The sequence below is a fragment of the Artibeus jamaicensis genome, unplaced genomic scaffold (genome assembly GCF_021234435.1).
Source record: "Artibeus jamaicensis isolate MK-2021 breed Jamaican fruit bat unplaced genomic scaffold, CSHL_Jam_final contig_1715, whole genome shotgun sequence".
Taxonomy (NCBI): domain Eukaryota; kingdom Metazoa; phylum Chordata; class Mammalia; order Chiroptera; family Phyllostomidae; genus Artibeus; species Artibeus jamaicensis.
In genome coordinates this window covers 1,060,291-1,079,668 of record NW_026521335.1, presented here as the reverse complement: position 1 = coordinate 1,079,668, position 19,378 = coordinate 1,060,291, and the positions used below count along the sequence as shown (strand labels likewise).

General features: G+C 48.7%; 3 protein-coding genes across 6 annotated transcripts; 1 reads left to right on the top strand and 2 right to left on the bottom strand.

The window, feature by feature from the left end:
* Positions 1-64: 64 nt before the first annotated feature.
* On the top strand, positions 65-7,687 carry CDC42SE1 (CDC42 small effector 1). Of its 2 annotated transcripts, none has more exons than XM_053670567.1 (5): positions 65-208; positions 3,295-3,612; positions 4,160-4,270; positions 4,981-5,069; positions 5,341-7,687. In XM_053670567.1, the coding sequence occupies exons 2-4, from the start codon at positions 3,559-3,561 to the stop codon at positions 5,053-5,055; spliced, it is 240 nt and encodes a 79-aa protein (XP_053526542.1). In that variant the 5' UTR covers positions 65-208; positions 3,295-3,558; the 3' UTR covers positions 5,056-5,069; positions 5,341-7,687. The 2 variants fall into 2 exon arrangements, with proteins under 2 accessions (XP_053526542.1, XP_053526544.1); XM_053670569.1 differs by lacking the exon at positions 65-208 and adding an exon at positions 2,978-3,174.
* A 50-nt stretch (positions 7,688-7,737) lies between these two features.
* Positions 7,738-10,344, bottom strand: CUNH1orf56 (chromosome unknown C1orf56 homolog). Of its 2 annotated transcripts, XM_037126027.2 has the most exons (3): positions 9,203-10,344; positions 8,125-8,169; positions 7,769-7,789 (listed from the first exon to the last, which is right to left on the bottom strand). In XM_037126027.2, exons 1-2 carry the CDS (start codon positions 10,226-10,228, stop codon positions 8,149-8,151), a joined length of 1,047 nt encoding a protein of 348 aa, XP_036981922.2. In that variant the 5' UTR covers positions 10,229-10,344; the 3' UTR covers positions 7,769-7,789; positions 8,125-8,148. The 2 variants fall into 2 exon arrangements, with proteins under 2 accessions (XP_036981914.2, XP_036981922.2); XM_037126019.2 differs by having other exon boundaries at positions 7,738-8,169.
* Positions 10,345-10,592: 248 nt separating this feature from the next.
* Positions 10,593-19,046, bottom strand: BNIPL (BCL2 interacting protein like). Of its 2 annotated transcripts, XM_037126010.2 has the most exons (10): positions 18,903-19,046; positions 17,968-18,063; positions 17,711-17,775; positions 17,078-17,302; positions 14,061-14,243; positions 13,791-13,893; positions 13,523-13,654; positions 12,566-12,652; positions 12,162-12,260; positions 10,593-11,280 (listed from the first exon to the last, which is right to left on the bottom strand). In XM_037126010.2, the coding sequence occupies exons 1-10, from the start codon at positions 18,944-18,946 to the stop codon at positions 11,244-11,246; spliced, it is 1,071 nt and encodes a 356-aa protein (XP_036981905.2). In that variant the 5' UTR covers positions 18,947-19,046; the 3' UTR covers positions 10,593-11,243. The 2 variants fall into 2 exon arrangements, with proteins under 2 accessions (XP_036981905.2, XP_053526419.1); XM_053670444.1 differs by lacking the exon at positions 12,162-12,260.
* Positions 19,047-19,378: the final 332 nt, after the last annotated feature.

The following is a 19,378-nucleotide window of genomic DNA, read 5'->3' as shown; positions in this document are numbered from 1 at the left end:
GGGGGAGCAGTGCGCTCGCCTCCCCGCCGGACGGGTTTCGTAATCGCGTCGCCGGCGTTTCCGCCCTCTGCCAGCCCCACCTCTGCCGGCCCGCCCTCGCTCTCCGCCGCGCGGAGGAGCAAGCCCGGTAACCCCCACACTGGCCGCCACGGAGCGGGAGCCCCCCCCACAAGCTGCAGCCGGGCGCCTGGATGCCGGAGCCGAGCAGGTAAGACCGTGGAACTGGTCCCCCAGCGGGGCGCCCCGCCTGCCCTGCCCGACGGCGCTGCACCGGATGCCGGGGGTGGGGGAGGAGGGTGTCCAGGGCTGGGGACTGCCGGGGTCGGTGGGAAAAGGGCTGCGCCCTTGAGTAGCCGCCCTCATCCAACGCTCTTGGGGCGCGCAGGGTGAGGTGGCCAAACAACAGAAGGGAAAGAGGGGTTTGGGGTGTTGGGGGCGGTGGGAGAGGGAGAAGGTCTCCTCTGGGACTCGGTGACCTCGGTGGTGGCGTGTGCCGGACCAAGTGGGACCGTGTTGGTTCTCGGAAGGCTTGGATGTGAGATTTAGGTAGCCACGGAAGACAATGACAAATCCTGAAGATTTGCCATGGGGTCCCAATCCCAGTTCAGCGTTGGGAAGAACAGAGAATTTCTGCGTAGAGTTGTGGGGTTGGCAGAAATAAGAGTCTGTGTGACTGAAATGACTGAACATACCGGGGTGGGGGAACTTAGGGCCTATTGCTGTTTCATCTTAAGGCCCCACAAGACCTTCCCTGGTCAAGGGCACAGTTGGTGCTGGGGTACATGCCTGTCACTTGCCTGAAAAGTGGGGTCTGCACCTACATCTCTAGAGCGCCTCCGTAGCCCTTCATGTCTGGAGGTCTCCACGGGGGACCAGCTGCAGCCCTGGGCTTATTGCCCACCCCATTCTCTTAATTCTCTTTCTCTTTCTTTCCAGCTGCTTCTTGTGAAGGCTTGTCAGGCAGCGGGTTGGAGGCCTTGGGGCTGCAGGCAGCGGGACCGGGAAAACCGGTTTGGGGCTAGACCAGGGACCGGGGAACTACCTCTGCACATCCTTCCTCCCTGGAACCTTTCTCCCATCCCTTCTGCTCACTCCCCAGGAGTTTTGAAGCTGCTAAGCCCCAGTGTGACCTTGGTGTCTTTCCCAGTTCCAGTTCACCCTTCCTATTCGGGACGCAGGCCCGGTTCTCAGAGCTACTTGGCTGTCAGCTTCCGGATTTATATGATTTCATTCTGATACCTCCTGCCGTTTTCCCAGCCCCTCCCCTTCACTGTGGGGTTGAAATAGTGGGCAATGGATTTCATACTCTTCCTGGGCTCACCAGCTCAGGACTTCGTTTTTCCCACAACCCAATCTTTAGATATTTTAAAGAATGAGAGTGGCTGCCAATCACTCTCACTTTTCCAGCCTTTTCTCCCCACTCTTCCACCCCCAATTTCACCCTGCCCAATTTTCTCCACACTCTGACCCACCCCCCACCCGCCCCACCCAAGTTTCAGTGACCCTTATATGTCCTATGTCCTAGGGAATGGAATTTCCTGGTCACTTCTCATCATTCTTGGTCATTGCATGCCAAGTCCCACACATACACTTTCCCTCCACTCAGTTCTGGCCAGGTCCCTGGAAAAGGAACAGAAACGTCCTTGTTCCCTCCACTGCCCCTTTTCCTCTCTCCTCCCCCCTCTTTTCTTCTCTCCCCTCCCACCGTCCACTTCTGTCCACTCAGCTTTGAGCAGGGGGTGCTGGGGAGAGTCCAGTCTCAGTATAGCCTGTCTGGCGAGGTTGGGGGTTTCCTCTGATTCTTCATTGTTTTCTTCATCATCCCCCACCCCTGCCTCCAACTCTTACCACAGGCTGCCACCACCATCACAACAAACCCTGTGACTGACTTCCCCATTGACCACAGCTCCCCTTACTGGACAGCTGTGTTCTGACTTCCGCCCTGTCTCATTACTCCTCCCCTCCAGTGGGAAGGGAAGTAAGAGAAAGCCCAGACTCCTGGGTCCTTCCCTCCCTTAGGAGCTGTATCTCAGTGTTTGTGAAATCTCATCTCGAGGCTGTTAAAAAATAAAATAACTCCACTCTTAGATCAGTCCAGGGTGCCAGACCCTCGGGGTTCCAAGCCTGAAGGGATGGGAGGTTCCTATTCATGATCAAGTGCAGTATTTATAAAACTGCCCTGTTTGGAAACTATGAGGTTGCCTGTGTTACAGGACTGGGGAAATGCGGTGATGAATATGGAGGGAAGTCAGGTGTGCCCTACCCCGGCTGGCAGTAATGAAAGTTCTTCCTTGAACACTAATGCTATTGGAAGGCTCCTTGTGTTGGCTGGTGACACTTGGGGATGGAAGTGGTGAGAGGGAGCAGAGAACAGGTCACAGCATGAGGGAAGGAGGGAGGGAGGGAGGGAGAGCAGGAGGCAGGCAGGCACAGGAGCAGTGGCACGATAAAACATGTGAAAGGGTGGGGAGGCTGGAAAAGATTTCTCATGGGACGGAAGGTACCTGGCACGTGTCCTGTACCCTGTACACAGATGATCTATACAAGACACATGTGCAGAGATACGGCCATGCTGTATACGTGCAGACAGGTATATGTGCAGACACGTATACGTGCAGAGTGCAGTGAGACAGGACCTGGGGCAGCACAGTGTGTACAGCCTTAAGGAAAGGTCTCAAGGTCAGGTAATGAAGGAACTGTTAAATGTCTTTGGGAGGAGTTGAGGGAAATGAGGAAGAACAAGGGCAGGGAATAGAGACAAGAAATTTCTCACCGTGGAAAGTCTTTCTTGAGAATCAGCCTGCTATAGTTAGGCACCTAGGACTTAGGTAGTCAAGGTCTTAGAGAAAATCTAGGTGTTCAGGGTAAGGTTAGAAAAAGGGGAGGGACAGGGTGGAGACCTTGTTTGTGAGAACAAAAAACCACCATTTCCTCTTCAAAGTCACTTAAATGCCCCTCCCTTCTGCCCTAAACCCAGAGAGAAGGGAGGTGGAGTTTGTAGTACCCCCAAACTTTGCTCATTTCTGCCACTATCCTTTGGTCCCCTCCTGTCACCCCAAGTACTTCCGGCTCCCTTCCCGTCCCTCCGTAGCAACAGCTACTGCTCCTTAACCCCGTGGTGTGCTTTGGTTCTGGTCCTTTCTCTGAGAGTCAGTGAGGTTATGTTTGGAGGAGGTTGGTGTTGGGTACAGGACTAGGGACTTTGAGGGAGAACAAGAATCTGGGATGAGGCTTCTCAAGGTGGGAGGGATTTCTCAGTAACCTTTCTTCTCTCTCTACTTTCTGCCCATCCAGGGTTCCAGGCCTGAGGAAGACGTACCCTTGTGCCTGCCTGTCCACTTCACTCTGCTGGCCCTGCTGATCTCTCAGGGTCTGGGACACTGACCTTTGCTGTTCAGCTAAGGCTTCTGAGGACTCTACTTTCTCTAGACCCGTCCTGCTGAGTGAACCCAGGGTATTGTCACACCTGAAGGGAGTGAGGAGTGGGCAGTCCAGGCACCAGAGCAAGAGCCCTGTGGGGCCCCAGGCAGAGGAGTGAAACTGGAACCATCAGGGAACATGAGTGAATTTTGGCACAAACTGGGCTGCTGCGTGGTGGAGAAACCCCAGCCGGTGAGTCTCCCCACCCCCACCCCAACACACACAGAAATCAGTTACCGTATACTAGGAAGTAGACACACCATCTAGGATCTGCTAAAAAGCACTCTTCTTACCTCCCTTTCTGTCAGGATAGCTTCTATGGGCAGGCAGGTCCGCACTAGAATAAAGGGGACTGGATGATGGAAGAAGCGAATAGCCCTAGCTATCACTTCCTGTACCTGTCCATTCTGAGCTAGGCCAGGGGTGTAGGTGGAGCTTAATACCTGTCAGTTCTCCCCATTGTTTCCTCATCAGCCAGAGGTGACTTTGACATGCCCTTTCTTTGTTCAGTATGTATTCATTCTGCCGGCCACTGCCCTCACCACCCTGCCTGTGTCCTCTCCGTGTTGGCTCTTCCAGCCTTGCTTTTCATTCCCTGGTGATTTATTTTCCTGCCATATCCCCTCTCCTACCAGGCCCTTCGCTCTTCCCTTAGTACTTTTCAAGACTCTTTTCTGCTTCCTCTCCTGTGACTGCAGGAGGGGATTTCAGACATAACTCCCCTGTTTTCTGCAAGCAGAAGAAGAAGAGGAGACGGATTGACCGGACCATGATTGGGGAACCAATGAATTTTGTCCACCTGACTCACATCGGCTCTGGGGAGATGGGGGCTGGAGATGGACTCGCAATGGTAATCAGGGAACGGGGACAGGCTGATACGGGGTTGTGGCCCAGAACGGTTCCTCTTTTTGAAAGTTCGAGCAGGGGACAGAACAGAGTACTGGATGGGAAGTAAGAAGCTAGAATTCTAGTCCTGGTCACCAGTTGCATAAACCTGGGACCCGGCATTTCAGGGCTCTGGCCTAGGCTCCCTCGTTTTTACAATTAGCAGACTGTTACCAATTGGGGTGGGAGGTATATATGTCTTTCCAAAAACCATATCCTTCCTTCTATTCACCTGAAGGTGAAATAGAAAACTGCTATCTCAGTGCCACAGTAAGTCATATTGTGGTTGGGAATGTTGGGGCAGGAATAAGCCCAAGTGCCTCTGTCTTAAATAACACCTAATAAGTGTTTCTCTCGAAATAAGGGAAACGAGCCTAGAGATAGTGAAGTAGTCTCTTCACCAACTGCAAAACTCAGATAACTATGATAGGGTCCTTTGTGAGAGGATCTTATTAGTAAAATACTAATAATATTTATCTCATCCTCACAAAGGTCCCTGTGGAGGAAGGCATTGAGACCTCCCTTGGAAGAATGCTGATTAATTTTAACCTTTCCAGATGATTTTATTGTCAAGGAGATGGGGTCAGCCTCTTCCCTGGAGGGCACATGGGGGAGATCTCTTACTGTGAGGCAAGAAGACTTAGGAGAGGGTTTCTCACCTGTGCTTTTTCACAGACAGGTGCGGTTCAGGAGCAGATGAGATCCAAAGGAAACCGAGACAGGCCCTGGAGCAATTCTAGGGGCTTATAGCTCCAACCGGAACGGTGAGTGATTAGAGAAAGCCGCCCAACACCTCCGGCACCTGCTGGTGCCCTGCCTCAGAACCCTGATCCTCTGCAAGAGTGGGAATCGAAGGAAGAATTAGATGGGGAGGGTCAGTAATGTAGGATCCAGAAATGCACAGAGAAAGAGATGTCCAGACAGACATAGAGAAAAGAGTGCACTATGGAAATAGTCTGCACCTGATGGTGCCTTTCTCCCTAAGGCCTTGGTTTTGAGGTGATCTGTTTTTTGTTTTTTTTTTTTTTAAATCAGGTTCTGCTGTCTGAAGTCTCCACTCTGCTCCCAGCCCAGAAGAGTTGCTGCCCCCACCAGATCCTTCCTTGAACCAGTGCCCCCAGGGCCCTCTTTTCCTTATCTGCCTGGTAGTGCCTCAAAAGGCTTGGGGGCTGGACTCCCTCTGCTCCCTCTGGCTAGAGCCCCTCCTGGAGATGGGGTCAAGGCAGCGGGACTGACCAAGTGACTACTGATTGGCCAGAGGAGCTCATCTGAAGCCCTGGACACTCTCAGATCTGAAATAGGAGTTTCTGGAAACCTGGAATGAGGTCCCTTCTCCTGAATGACGGTCTGGGTGCCACCTGTTTTTAAACTATTAACCTGGAACTCCTTCAATGGCAGGTGGGTGAGGTTACCAAGCTGAAGCTGGCTTTTTTGAGAAGCTCCCTACCTCCCTGCCCCCCTCCTTCCTCCTGGAATGAACTGAAGCAGATGTCAAGCAGGGGCTGGGGTGGTGACCTCTTCCTAGTCTACTCTCTGAATCTCAGGCCTGAAGCTCAAGCTCCTCAATATCTCTCTTGCCAATACCAGCGTCTTTCTCTAGTTAGACCTCTAACTCTGATTCTGTAGCATTGCTAACTCCCCAGTATCTTTCCTTTTTTTTAAATTAAAATTTTAATTTGAGTTCTCTTAATTACCCCCACCCTGCTGTTACCTCTGTTACATCTTAACACCATCCCTGTTAAGAACCTTACTGTTTCCCATTGAGTAAGAGTTAAGGTGAGAGATGGATCTTAACCTGATGATATTCCACTTAAGCCCTGAGGAACTGGCCTGCGCTCTGCTAACCTCCCTGCTGACCCAGGTGAGAGGAGGGAGAGGGATCTGGAGAGAGACCCAGAATGCAGCACCACCAGGAGTTATGCCTCAGGGTGGACTTCTTTCCTGACCAATGAGGATGGAAGGTGATTGAAAACAATCTTCTGGGAGTTTAGGAATCTTAAGATTCTCACAGCCTGGGAGCAAGGAGACCCATAGAGCAAGGTTTCTCAATCCAGACACTTGATGCTTTGGACTGGGTGATTCTTAAGAGTGGGGGACTGACTTGTGCATCATAGGATTGCTAGCAATTATCTCTGGCCCACCAGAGATACCATACTTAGGTGTGATAACCAAAAATGTCCCCAGACATTGCCAGCTGCCTCCTAGGGAGCAAAATCACCCCAGGTTGAGAGCCACTGCTCCAGAGTCAACATATTTTTCTCTTAAGTGATTTCTCTGTCCTCTCCCTACCCCCATCCCATTGTTCATCCTAAGCCTGAGACTTGATGAACTAGACCCTCTGTAAAGTAGGCTTAATAGGGCCGCACATCATCTCCAAACAGTTCTTTATTCATTGTGTTGCTTGTGCTTGCAGGGGTTTTCTCTGCGATGGACAAGTACTATGCTGTTGCCTTCTTGCTCTCTGGAGGAGGGGTTCCTGCAGAACCCTTGGGTGGCATTGGGGAAGGGAGGGGGAGAAAAGCAGTAGAGCCATAGACACCCCAGCACTGTGTTCCCCAAATTTAAATTTTAAGCTCTGTTTCTGGGCCCTATTTGTGGAATCAGACACAAGTAAGACTCAGGGAGTATTGTCTGAAGAACAGGTCCCACTCCTCACCTGGCCGAAGGGTCTGCTTTAGGTGGGAAAGTAATGGAGGAGCAGGGTCTTTAGGCACTTTGTTTTCTCAGGTGTTTTTTGTTCTGGCCCCTTCCTTGCCCGGAGATTAGGAAGGCAGAACAGAGCTGATGAGCTCCTGCCTGCCCTGTGTCCAGAATGCAGAAGTCTCAGTAGCTCTGTAACAGGAGGCGTACTGTTTGGATGGTAGTGGGGGGTCAGGAACATGGGAACAGAGGGTCCGCTCTATTGAGTCCACCATCCACACAGTTTGCCCCCGTCTACAGTGACTGAGGCTCTAATTTTTTTAAGTTTCAAGGTATTTCCTGAAGTTTTTCAGGGTCTGAGATTGCTCATAGAGATACATTTCCAGTTTACTCTGTTCCAGTCTAGGTAGCTGCTCTTGAAAGTAGCTCATCCCGTTGCCCTTAAGTAGCTCAATAGCACGAGGGTTTTACTAGATCTAAAAGGTTGACAAGATAGGGTAGAAAGATGACAGCTCCAGGAATCTCTCATCACCCTGACTTTTAGCCTTATTCTTATGCTGATTCTTTGGACACAGTCTTTTCTTTGGTGCTCTCTCTCCTTTATCTACTTCTCCAGTGTGGATGCTACCGTCACTTCACAGTATTTAGAGTGATGGGAATAGGTTTGAGAGTCATAATTTATATTGAAAATTTGTTGGACTTCTGAATACATTTTTTTCAAATAAAAAGTTTAAGCAAAATAGTCACAGAGTAATTAATCACTGCAGGTGTATGTTGGGTTAGATCTGGCTGATGAAGGTAACTCCTAGAAAGAGGCTGACTTGGGATTTGTGTCACTGCCTTTCTGTGGAGAAAAGAAGACTGAACATTAGGAAGGCAAGACCACCATCGTCTTCTAAGCGCTCAGCTCCTGTTTGGCACTCGTCTGCGATTTCTCAAGAGAAGTGCTTGTTTAAAACCAACTTTGGAAATAAGGAAGATGAACAAAATTTTATCCTGGGCGATGGGAAGGGCTCAGGGAAGATGCTGCTAGCTACCCAGTTTCATTTTACAAGATTTTTGGTCTATCCCTCAGATCACTCTGTGAAAAGACACAAGACCAAACAATGTTTTTTCTGTACTAAAAATACCCAGTGGGTGCTGGGATGGAAAGGGGTGGAGGGGTTGAGATGCTGGCACCTCTTCTTGCAGATCAAGTGGCCATTACCTCCGGTTTCTGTCTATCTGAGTAAGGAAACAAAATAGAGAAAAGGGGAAATATTATAATCACATCTATTTCCTTTTTCCTTCATCTCCCTCTCCCCACAAACCTTTATTCCCTCAACACTACTGCCCCCTATTGATGCTTTTTTTTTATATTGAATAATGGCATTGGACACATGGAGAAAGACAAAAACAAACCGGCAAAATGACCATGTACACATTTTATCATCCTTCTCCTCTCAAAGGTCCTGACATCCTATCGATTGAAAATATTTGATCAGGTCAATCACAGCAATTGGTAGCTCTTTTGGTAAAGCAAAGGACTGTCCTTCCTTGAGAATTCTTAGGTTGCTGGGAACAGTCCCAGGAGAGTTACTGGGGATGGTGGTTAAGAGCATTGGCACTGGTGGCAAACCTGGCCATCATTTAAATCCTGCTGTGACTCTGCCACTTAGTAGCTTTATAAACCCTGATTTCTTTATCTGTAAAGTGAGGATAATAGCACCTCATAGGGTTGGTGGAGGACTGATCCTGGTAAAATGCACACAGCAAGACCTCAAATATTGTCTGTTGTTACTGTTAAAGCATTAATAAGCTGAGAATTATCTTCCATGTCCATTAATTATCTGTGCATCAAGAATGATTTACAAGGGTTCAGAAAACTGTACTTGAACAATTAAAAGAAAAAAACACCACAACACTAAAAAAAAAACACGAATTCTTTACATATCTACAATCTTAACAATTTGGTCAATTACCATCTGATGACCAATAATTCATGTTGCCTAATAACCAACCAGTTGTTCAAGATATAACACAGGTGGAATCCCTGGGCAACAATAATGTGAATAAACCAATCAATATTATGAATCTGTAACAAAACATAAGTAACAGTTCATACAAGTACACTGAGCTCCTGCCTGCCCTGTGTCCAGAATGCAGGAGTCTCAGTAGCTCCGTAACAGGAGGCATACAGGGTTAGCAACAGGGTTTTGGCTATCAGGACTTTTTCAGATCCATCATCAAAGATCCTGGCTCATCACCAAACACTTACTGGTTGCATCTTTGTGAACACTGAAGAGAGGCTGTTCCAAATATCCTCCAGCCCAGTCCTGACCTGCCTCCAAAACGCAAGAGCCGGGCTGGGGCTGATTAAGTGCAGGGGGCTGGGTCTCAGTCTGGTGCTGAGGGGCTCTAAGGTGGTGGTGGTGGTGCTGGTGGTGGTGGTGGTGGTGGTGGTGGTCCCACTGCTGCAGCTGGCATCAGAACAGGGACCCGAGTCCAGAGGGCACTCCTCAAGATGCCGATCACAGCGACATTGATGGTAGGTGCAAGGACGGTGCTCTGTACGGAGCTGGCTCAGTGCCCCTACCCGAAGGCGCCCTGAAAGGCCCTGCAGCCTCCCGGCCCGGGTCCGGCTCATGGTGCCCGATTTGCAATGGCAGTGCCACGGGCCCCAGGGCATCAGCACCAGCCTCAGGTCTTCGGGAGGAGGCATGGCTGCAGTTGAGGTCCGGGGTCTGGGAGTGGACCCTGCTGTGGACCACCGGGTCAGGCTGGTGTCCGAGAGGGGTGGGTGCTCGGGGTTCTCAGATCTCCAGGTGGAGGGTGTCAGGCTTGTGGTCAGCCTGTATTCTGGTTCCTGGATATTCGCTGCAAACCTCGAGGTGAACTTCGTTGTAGTGCTGGATATCGCACCGGCGACCTCTAAATTACTGTTATTCTTTTGGGCATTAATCATAACTCCTTCCTCCAAAGACCCATCCCCACCTTGCTCCCACGAACGCAATCTGCTGATGTCGGTGGACACCGTACTGGCCAAGAGCTCGGCAGCAGCGGGGCCGGCCAAGCGGTCAGCATTGGCCACGATGTCATCCTCATCATCCTCCATTATTACCTTCCTCTTCGGGGGAACGCCGGTCCGGGGGGTGGTCCGGTATTTGCGGGTCATCGTGCCTCCTCCCAAGCGGAAACTGACCGGCTGCGTCCCAGGTGAAGTCAGGCCTTGGGCCCCCGCCGCCGCTGGGGGCTCCAGACTCAGCAGCAGGGCCCAGAGCAGCACGCCGGCGGCGGGGACCATGGGGCTGGACGTGTGGGGCTCAAGGGGAGGCCAGTGACGAAGGCCGGGGCTCCTACTTTCTCTGCCTTCCACTCTCCACCGACCCACCGGGTCGTTAGAACGAGGGGCTCTGCTGCGCGAGCCACGCCCCTCCCCCAGGCCTTCCGCCCCGCGGCCCCAGCTGGGCTCAAAGTCCTCTGGCAGACGACGGGTTGTGATTGTGAGGGGCTGGGGAAAGAGCAGTTCGCTTCCTTGGCACACAGCTTAAATTTCTCATCGCAATTTATTTATTTATTTATTTATTTATTTATTGATTACGCCATTACATTTCATCGCAATTTATTAACCACTACACATCTGAATTGACTAAAGAAAGGTGTGTGTGTGTGTTTATAAACTGATTTGTGTGAGAGAGGAGAGAGAGAGAAACATCCATTTGTTGTTCCACTTATTTATGTGTTCATTGGTTGCTTCTTGGACGTGCCCTGACAGGGGATGGAACCTGCAACCATGCCTCTGACCAGCTGAGTCCCGGCCATGGCTAAGAAAAGTTTGAAAAGCACTTCTTCCCAGGCTCACAGGCAGCAGACATGACTGAGGAAGAGGGGCTTACAGGGGTTCTCCAAGATTCCCCAGCGGACTCCTGTCTGGCTCCCAGCAGGCTGCCTGTGTTAGGCGGTGCCCTTCCCATAGCCCCTGGCCCTCACAGACTGCTAGAATACCCCAGGCGGAAAGGACCTCGGGCCCTTTCTTTAAGAGGGTGAAAATGACTCACTGAGATGAAGTTATCCGCCCAAGGTCCTACAGCTCAAGCAAGACTAAGACCCGCAGCTTCGCACTTTCCGGTACAAAATGCCACTACATGCTGAAACGAAGTCTCCCAGCAGATCGAGTTCCAGACCTCAAAGCTCTGCTTTGAAGGCAAGGTTGAAGGAGGAATGACACCCCATCGGGCTGTGAAGATCCAGCGATGGGTTAGGGTGTAGGCAGATCAATACCTTTGCTTGGTACTAAGACCCTTTATTGCCATCCCATGCTAGGTCCTTCCTGAGCCATGGAGATCCTGGTCCAGTCTAGGAGAGAGAAAAATAAGTGGGCCTGGGTTTTACTCACTGGTTTGGGGAAAGAAGCCAGGTGAATTGGAAGGTTGGATGCTTTAGCTGGTCATCACCTTTGCTCCCTAGCACCCCTTCCCCACTGGATAGTATCTCCTTTTCACTGCCAACAACCACATCTCTTTCTAATTTCTAGGGAATCTCCTCTAAATTCTTTTTTTTTTTAAGATTTTATTTTTAGACAGAGGGAGCGGAGGGAGAAAGAAAGGAAGAGAAACATCAATGTGTGGTTGGCCTTTCGCACACCCCCTACTGGGGACCCGACCTGCAACCCAGGCATATGTCCTGACTAGGAATTGAACCAGTGACCCTTCGGTTGGCAGGCCAGCGCTCAACCCACTGAGCTACACCAGCGAGAGCTGAATCTCTTCTAAATTCTGTGCTATGATTATTCCTTTATTCCTTGTTGCCTCGGCACTGTAGTTTTTCATTTGTTTTTGTTGTGTACAGGAGTGCTCTTAATTTCTTCTCGAGGTATGTGCAGCTTTCCTAGACACCTTGAAACATCTGAGAGCAGGTCCTCTGGCTTTTAGTTCCTTTGTAGCTACCCCAAAGCATTAAGAAAATGGCTTTAGCCCTGGCTAGTGCGGCTCAGTGGATTGAGCACCAGCCTGTGAACCAAAGTCGCTGGTTCAATTCCTGGTCAGGGCATATGCTTGGGTTGCTGGCCAGGTCCCCAGTAGGGGACGCATGCGAGGCAACCACACATTGATGTTTCTCCCCCTTTCTTTCTGCTTCCCTTCCCCTCTCTAAAAATGAATAAATAAAAGCTTAAAAAAGAAAGAAAATGGCTTTACATATCCCACTCCAAAACCTTTATCCTTAAGCTCAGAACTCACTCTCTGACAGCTTCAGGGATGTGGATCTGATCCAAGGAGACGAGTTGGGCCAGTTCTCCCAGGCTATTCAGAAAACGAATCTTTCTCGAGAACTTGGAACTGAAAAGAGGGGATAAACCACATGTGTTGTATACCAGGAAGAGGGCTCCCGGAGACCCTTAAGAGGGAAGTGTAACAAGTAGAGAGGCATTAAAAGGCTAGAAAGAGTCAGGGTGAGGCAAGTTCTTATGCTTGATTTTGAAAATGGGAAAAAGTGGGGGGACCATTTGAGATCTTGTTTCATGGCTTATGTTATCAATTTGGCTCATATATACTCTTATTTTTTTTTTAAAAAAAAAAGGAAGAAAAAGAAAATGGGAAGAAGAGAAAGGGAAAGAGTCCTTGTCCCCAGAGCGAGTACCCACCTGATGAAGGGTCGAAGCAGCGACAAAAATGCCTTCACGTACCACGTAGCATGGACAACCACCAGCGCGCGCAGGTTCTTCCTTATCCTGAAGAAGAATTGGAGATCATTCTATTTCTTCTTCTACCTTCATGCCTGAAGGGCAGGTGGAGCTACATTCAGTACTTTAACTTCCTTCGCTTCTAGATTTTTCTGGCAACTGGATCTAACCCCCATTCTTTTCATTGCAGTCTCAGCCCCATCCATTTTGTTCAGCTCTGTGCTCCCCATTCTTAGGAAATTCTCCCCTCAGAATCCCTCAGGCTGGTTTTCGCTACCCCAGTTCCCCTCCTGTGCCCTTCCCTGTATAAGGTCCTTTGGTACACTTCTCCATCTCTCTATGACCAGGCCTATTTATAAAACCCCAGGTGGAAGAAAACCAGTGAGGAGAAAATGAAGGAGGAGGAAGAAGAAAAAGAAAAATGAGCAAAGGGAAGATGGAGGAAAGGAAGGAACATTACGGGGGGGAAAATCTGTGGGTCAGGGATGAATGCAGGGAAGACAATGGATTCGAAGGTGAAATAAATGACCAGACTGCGGGGAAAGGAAGGGGTGCCAGGCCAACATGCCACTTTGATTTACTTGACTTTCACAAATTCCCAGTGGCAAAGTTACTCTCTTTGCCATTTTCCAGATAAGGAAACTGAATCCCAGAAAGGTTAAGTGACTCGTCAAAAGTCACACAGCTGATAAAACAAAGCAAAACAAAATCACATAGCTGGTAAATGGCAAAGACATTTGAAACTTGCTTTCTCTGACTCTAAGAGAGAAATGAAGACTTAGAAAAGGCTTAGAAAAAAGGTATAGAGGGACAAAAACAAGGAGGAACCAAGTGGAAGAAGAATGAATGTAAAGATGGAAAAGAAAGAGATAAGACAGACTCGCGTTCTGAGACCCCCCCCCTCATTCTGAGGCTCACCGCCGATCCAGAGTCCGGTAACACTGGCGTATCCAGCTCAGAGGTGGAACTTGAGCCCGGACTGTGGCTCCACTCAAATGAACAAGCAGATAATTTTCAGCTACCAGCAGCTCTAGAGTTCCCACCATATACCTGGAGGGGGGGGCGGCGTGGGGGTGAGAGGGACATTACTGTAGACTCTACAATCAGCTACTGCTAAAGAGGGGTTTCTTTTTTACCTTTCCCTCCCTAACATCCAACCTGAAGCCCCTCAGGCCTCCCATCTCACCTAAATAAGTGTTCCATGACATAGGTGTAGTTGGGGATGCTGCTTCTGGGTAGATAACAGGAAGCAAAGAGGATGACAGCATTGAGGCCATCACCATGGTAACCTGGGAAGGATAAGGGAAATCTCAGTCAACAAAGGTGTACTGACAGACATGCGTAGGTTGAGGGTCTCTGGAAGTTACAGGAGTTGAGCTCAATAACTGAGTTTCCAGATTAGGCATTTTATTCAACAAGTCATAGTTCTGACATCTCCACTTATGCTAGCCATTACCTCCATAAGACAGGACTTTCTTATACGGCTCAATGACTGTCATGTCCACTCGCAGCTCCCGCTGCCCTGTTCGGAACACCCTCCAGCGATGACCATGGTCTCCAGCCACATCCCACATACAACCCTGGCCCAGCCTTTCAGCTGCCTCACTGGCTCCCAGACCCTCCGCCTGGGGCAGCTCATCTAAAAGAGAGGGATGGGGAAGGACCAATAGAGTAGAATACACACTTTCAGTATCTTGTAACTTCCCCAGATTCCTAGAGTCTATTACTCCAACCTCTCATTCCTCTGTTGACCCCATTCCTTTGTCCAGATAAAGGGGTGTCCACCTTTGTCTCATTCCTTTGTCCCCATGACTCTAGCCCTAGTTTGTCCAGTATACCCAAACCCTTGCTGGTTTCCTTTTCCTGCGATTCATTATCCTCACTTTCACTAGACAGTGGCCTTGATGTAATCTTGCACTATGGCAGGTTGATGGTCCTTGCTGGTATCAGTTTTTTTCCGGATTCTTTCTTTCTATGATTCTTTTTTTTAATTTTTTGAGAGGGGGGGGGAGAGGGAGAGAACGGTTTGTGAGTGAGGTCATTTATTCTCATGTCTTCAGTTACCATCAGTAAGGTGATGACTCCCCAGTTTGCCTCTTTAACCCAGGCTTCTCTACCTAACTCCAGACCTATATTCCTAAATGCCCAGATTAGACATCTCTACTTTAGGTGTCTCTGTCATCTCCAAGCCACCAGAACAAAGTGCAACTCAAACTCGTGCTCTTCCTCACCTCTCCCTTATTTCCTTTCCTGATGAACGGCCCCATCCATCCAGCCTCCTGAGAGAGAAAACTGTATGTCATCCAAGGCTCTTTCTTCTCTATCAGCCCTTGAGCCAGCCGGACCCTAGATCCTCTTTCATCTACCTCCATTACATTCTTTCCTCTTTTATCATTCTTTCCTATTACTGTCTCGGTTCAGGTTCTTAGTAGTTGTCATCTGGCTTTAGTATGAACCTCCTAACTGGTCTCCCCGCCTTTAGTTTATTTCTCTCCATTCCACCCTCTATACCACAGCTAGAGCAAACTTTCTGTTCTCCTTTTTTACTCAAATGGCAATATGCTATACCCACTAACTTTGCATGGTGATAGAAAGAGCTACCTCAAAAAAAAAAAAAAAAGAAAGAAAAAAAAAAGAAAGCATCCTCATCTTAAAAAAATATTTGCCTAGCCCTGGCTGGTGTGGCTCAGTGGATTGAGTACCAACTTCTGAACCAAAGCATTGCTGGTTCAATTCCCAGTCAGGGCACATGACTAGGTTGTGGGCCAGGCCCACAGTGGGGGGGGGTGTGAGAGGCAACCACACACTGATGTTTCTCTCCCTCTCTTTCCCTTTCCCTTCTCCTCTGTCTGGGAATAAATAGAATCTTTCAAAAAATATTTGTCTAGAACTTAGTATTCCGTTGTATGGATGCACCAGAATAGTATTAATACCCTACTGAGGGACCCTTAGGTTGTTTTCAATCTTTTCAGAGCAATTACATCTGATCATTTCACTCTCTTCATTAACAGCATTCGATGACTCCCCATTGCCTAAGATAAAATCTAAACTCCTTAGTGTGGTATCAAGGATCTCCAAGATTTGACCTTGACTACTTAACACTCTTTCATCATTTTTTCTTCACCTCCCAATCCTTCATATCTATGATATGATGATACAGTAATATATATATTTTTTGCTTTGTCCCTAGCTCCTGATGAAAAAGGTGAAAAGAATATCTTTTGCTATTCATAACAAGCCCCTTTCAAACACAGAGGTTTATATTAATGAGTTGACTTTGGAAAGCTCCTAAGGATGAGTGGCTGGTTGCCAGGGGAACCACCCAGGTGACTAGAGGGCTGGAACTCTAAGGGAGGGGAGAGAACCTAGAGGTTGTGGTAATTACTAACAGCCAGTGAGTTAATCAATCATGCCCACGTAACGAAGCCTCCATAAAAATCCTAACAGAAGACAATCTGGGTTCGAAGAGCTTCTGGGCTGGTTAACACATGGAGGTGCTGGGAGAGTGGTGTGCCTGGAGATGGAAGCTCCACACCTCTTCCCACATACTGGCTCTTATAATAAATGTGCAATCCAGTAAGTACATTGTTTTTCTGAATTCTAGTGAACTATTCCAGCAAATTATCCAGCCTGAGAAGAAGGTAGCAGGTAGCCAGTCAATCTGAAGCACAGGTGACACACCTGGGCATGTGACAGGTGTCCGAGGTGGGGGGAGAGGTGGCAGTCTTGTGGGACTGAGCCCTTAACCTCTGGGGTCTGCACTAACTCCAGGTAGTTAGTGAACTACCTGGACTCTAGGCCAGGACTCTAGGACACCAGCTGAACTCTAGGACAGCTAGCAGTTGGTGTCTGGATAGACATTGGTCAGTGGGGGGAAACTCACACATTTGATGTGTTGTGAGTGACAGTTTTCCTTAGTATCTAGAGTCATACTTAACCCTTTGAGTCCCCTGACACACCATGGTACTGCCCAAGCTGCTTCTTCCAGCCAGGCTGCCTCTCCAACTGCCTGACAACCGCTCAGTCACTTCCTCTGTGAAGGCTTCCGCAGCCCCTTTCCGGCAGAACTGACCTCCTCCTTCTCTCTGCCTACACTGCACCCCGTACACATGTAGATCATGGCTTCAGTTGCATTTATTTGTATCTGTGTATTTTTTACTAAACAGAGAATTTCCTGACGGTGGTAGGGATTATCTTATTCATCTTTGCAACTCCAGTTCTAGCTCATTGATGGCATGCACCCATCACTCATTCAATAGTTTTTCTTAATGAACAAAGGACCCCACCCATCCTCTCCTGACTTCTTTCACAATGAATTCCTAGGTTCCACCTTTCTATTCTGAAGAATTAATTTTGCTCACTTTACCTCTCTGTTTCCACCTTATCAGTTCTATAACTTCAGTCGCACTAAATCCATCCTGAGTTTTAACTTGAGCCTCTACTTCCTGCTCATCCCTCAGGTTTCTTTCCCACCTTCCCACTCAAATTCATGTCCGCTGTCCAGCTGCTCGGAGCCTGAAGGTGTCTCTAATTCGTCTACTTCCAGGTCAGAGCTACCATCAGGAGAGGAAGGTGCTGAGGAGGTGGAAGAAGCTTCATTATCTCTAGGCCCCTTTGTCAAATTCAGTCGCAAATCGGGGGCCGAAAGACGCTTCCGCATGGCACGGTGGCCACACAGGGCTAAAGTGCTGGGCGTTCCTGGAGGCCAGGGGAGAGCAGACAAAGGAGTAGACAGACGGGTGTTGGTTAGAATTTCTGTGTACACAGGTGATAATATGGGGTGAATTCTAAAAATGAACTACCACAGGGCGCACTTGAGAAAAGGGAAATAGCACTGCAAAAGGATGAGGGTGGCATAAACTTCTACCACTGGGTTAGAATCAAGAACTTGAGCCCTAGCCAGGTAGGCTCAGTTAGTTAGAGCATTGTCCCCCTACACCAAGGTTGTGGGTTTGATCCCTGGTCCGGGCATATACAAGAATCAGCCAATGAATGCATGGAAAAGTGGACTAGTAAACAAGTGTTTCTCCCTCAGAATTAATGCCCCCCCCCAAAAAAAAACAAAAACAATAAAAACCCTTGAGGCCTAGGTTCTAATTTACCTACCTGCCTGTGAGTCTCTTTTAGGATTGTCAGGATCTTCAGAAGAGTCAGCCTTCTCAGGAAGCAAACTGGAGGAAAAAAAGATTCGAAGGGGGAAGAAATATAGGCTAAAGGCATCAAGCCAGGTATCATTTCATCAATTCTCTCTTCCCACAATTTTATCACCTTTTTCCCCCACCTCTTCGCGCTCTCATTTGCGTTCCTGCCCCCCCATCTGTGACCATCCCTTTCCCCTCCCAGCCTCCCTCTCATCCCCTCACCTAGGGAATTCTTCATCCTGCCACTCCTCCTTCAGCTCCAGTTCCCCAAGTCTCAGGGATGCTGCTAGTCCTGCTGCTTCTGCATTCTCCATGACCCTAAGGTAGACCCCCAACCCCCGGCAGAATAAATTATTGTGAGACAAACTAGGGAGTGTCTCGAGGGAACCGGATTGCAGGTAGGAAACACTGGAATGAAGAACAGGAATTAAGGTGCAGAGTGCTGAGCAAGCCTTAAAAAGAACTCCTCTCCTAGACAGATGTTTCTACTATGTTCACTGCTTGCTGGAAACAGATTACCCCTACTGTTGGGTTTAGGGTTAGGGTTTGGGCAGAGAAAGGATAGAATGTAAAATTAACCATATTTACCCCTCTGGCAGTTGCTCCACCTACACAGTAGGGGTGAGAAGTAAAATGCACATTATAATTGGCTGGACGCCGACAGACCTGCCCATCTATCACTGGGCAAAGTTCAGGAAGACGGCACCTAGACAGGCCTGTCCTACACCGTGCTGGGGCGTGGTCAGGGGAAACCACAGTCTGGGTGGAGGGGTGGGGAAAGAAGGTAAAGAGGAAGACAGATCTGCTGGGGAGAACTTGGACCTAAACTTCTGGGTCTTCTTTCCTAATGGTCATTCTGAAGGGTGGGGTTTAGAACACAGAGAACAGGCAGATTTATCCCTGTCAAAATATAGAAACTTCCTTAAAAAATAAAACAAAAATACTCACAATAGGGAATTACCCTGGACTCTTCATTTCTCAGTTCCATACCATACCAACATTTTCTACCTAAATAAAGCCACCCTCATTCCTTCTCTGTAAATTAATTTTTAGTTTTATTGCTTCTAGGAACCTAAGAACCAGTAAGAGCTGGATGGTGGAAAAGTCCCAAGACTGGTCACTTTTTGTTTCTAATTGTCAGCCAAGATCTCACTTACCCAAGATCCAGTATCTTTTCTCCTGCCTCTTGTATAGTTCCCATCTTCACAAATCTGTCCCCTTCTTAAACTCCTGGAGAAGTCAGGGAGCTGATCACCCCAGCTCCCCAACACTTCGGAAGCCTTTCTCTGCCTCAGCTGTTGTTGTCTTGCCTCTAAGAAGGAAGGTGTGGAAGGGAGGTAACCTCACCTTCAAACAGGTTTTGCCACCTCCCTTCCCAAAGAGCAGGTTTGCCCAAAAGAACCGTGCCTATGTGGGGGAGGGTTTTGGGGAGAATACATTTTCTAAAATGTCTAGTCTTGGAGGGCTCTAGGAAGGCAATCTGTTCTTCTCTCACAACTCCTTAGAATCTGGAAGCTGCTCTAAAAAAAAGAGACTATGGTAAAAATCGTTTTGGTCTAGGACTATCTTGGCCCTACTTTTTGAGAATAAGCAAATTAGTGACACAGAAGCGTGTTATAAGGACAGTTCTGGG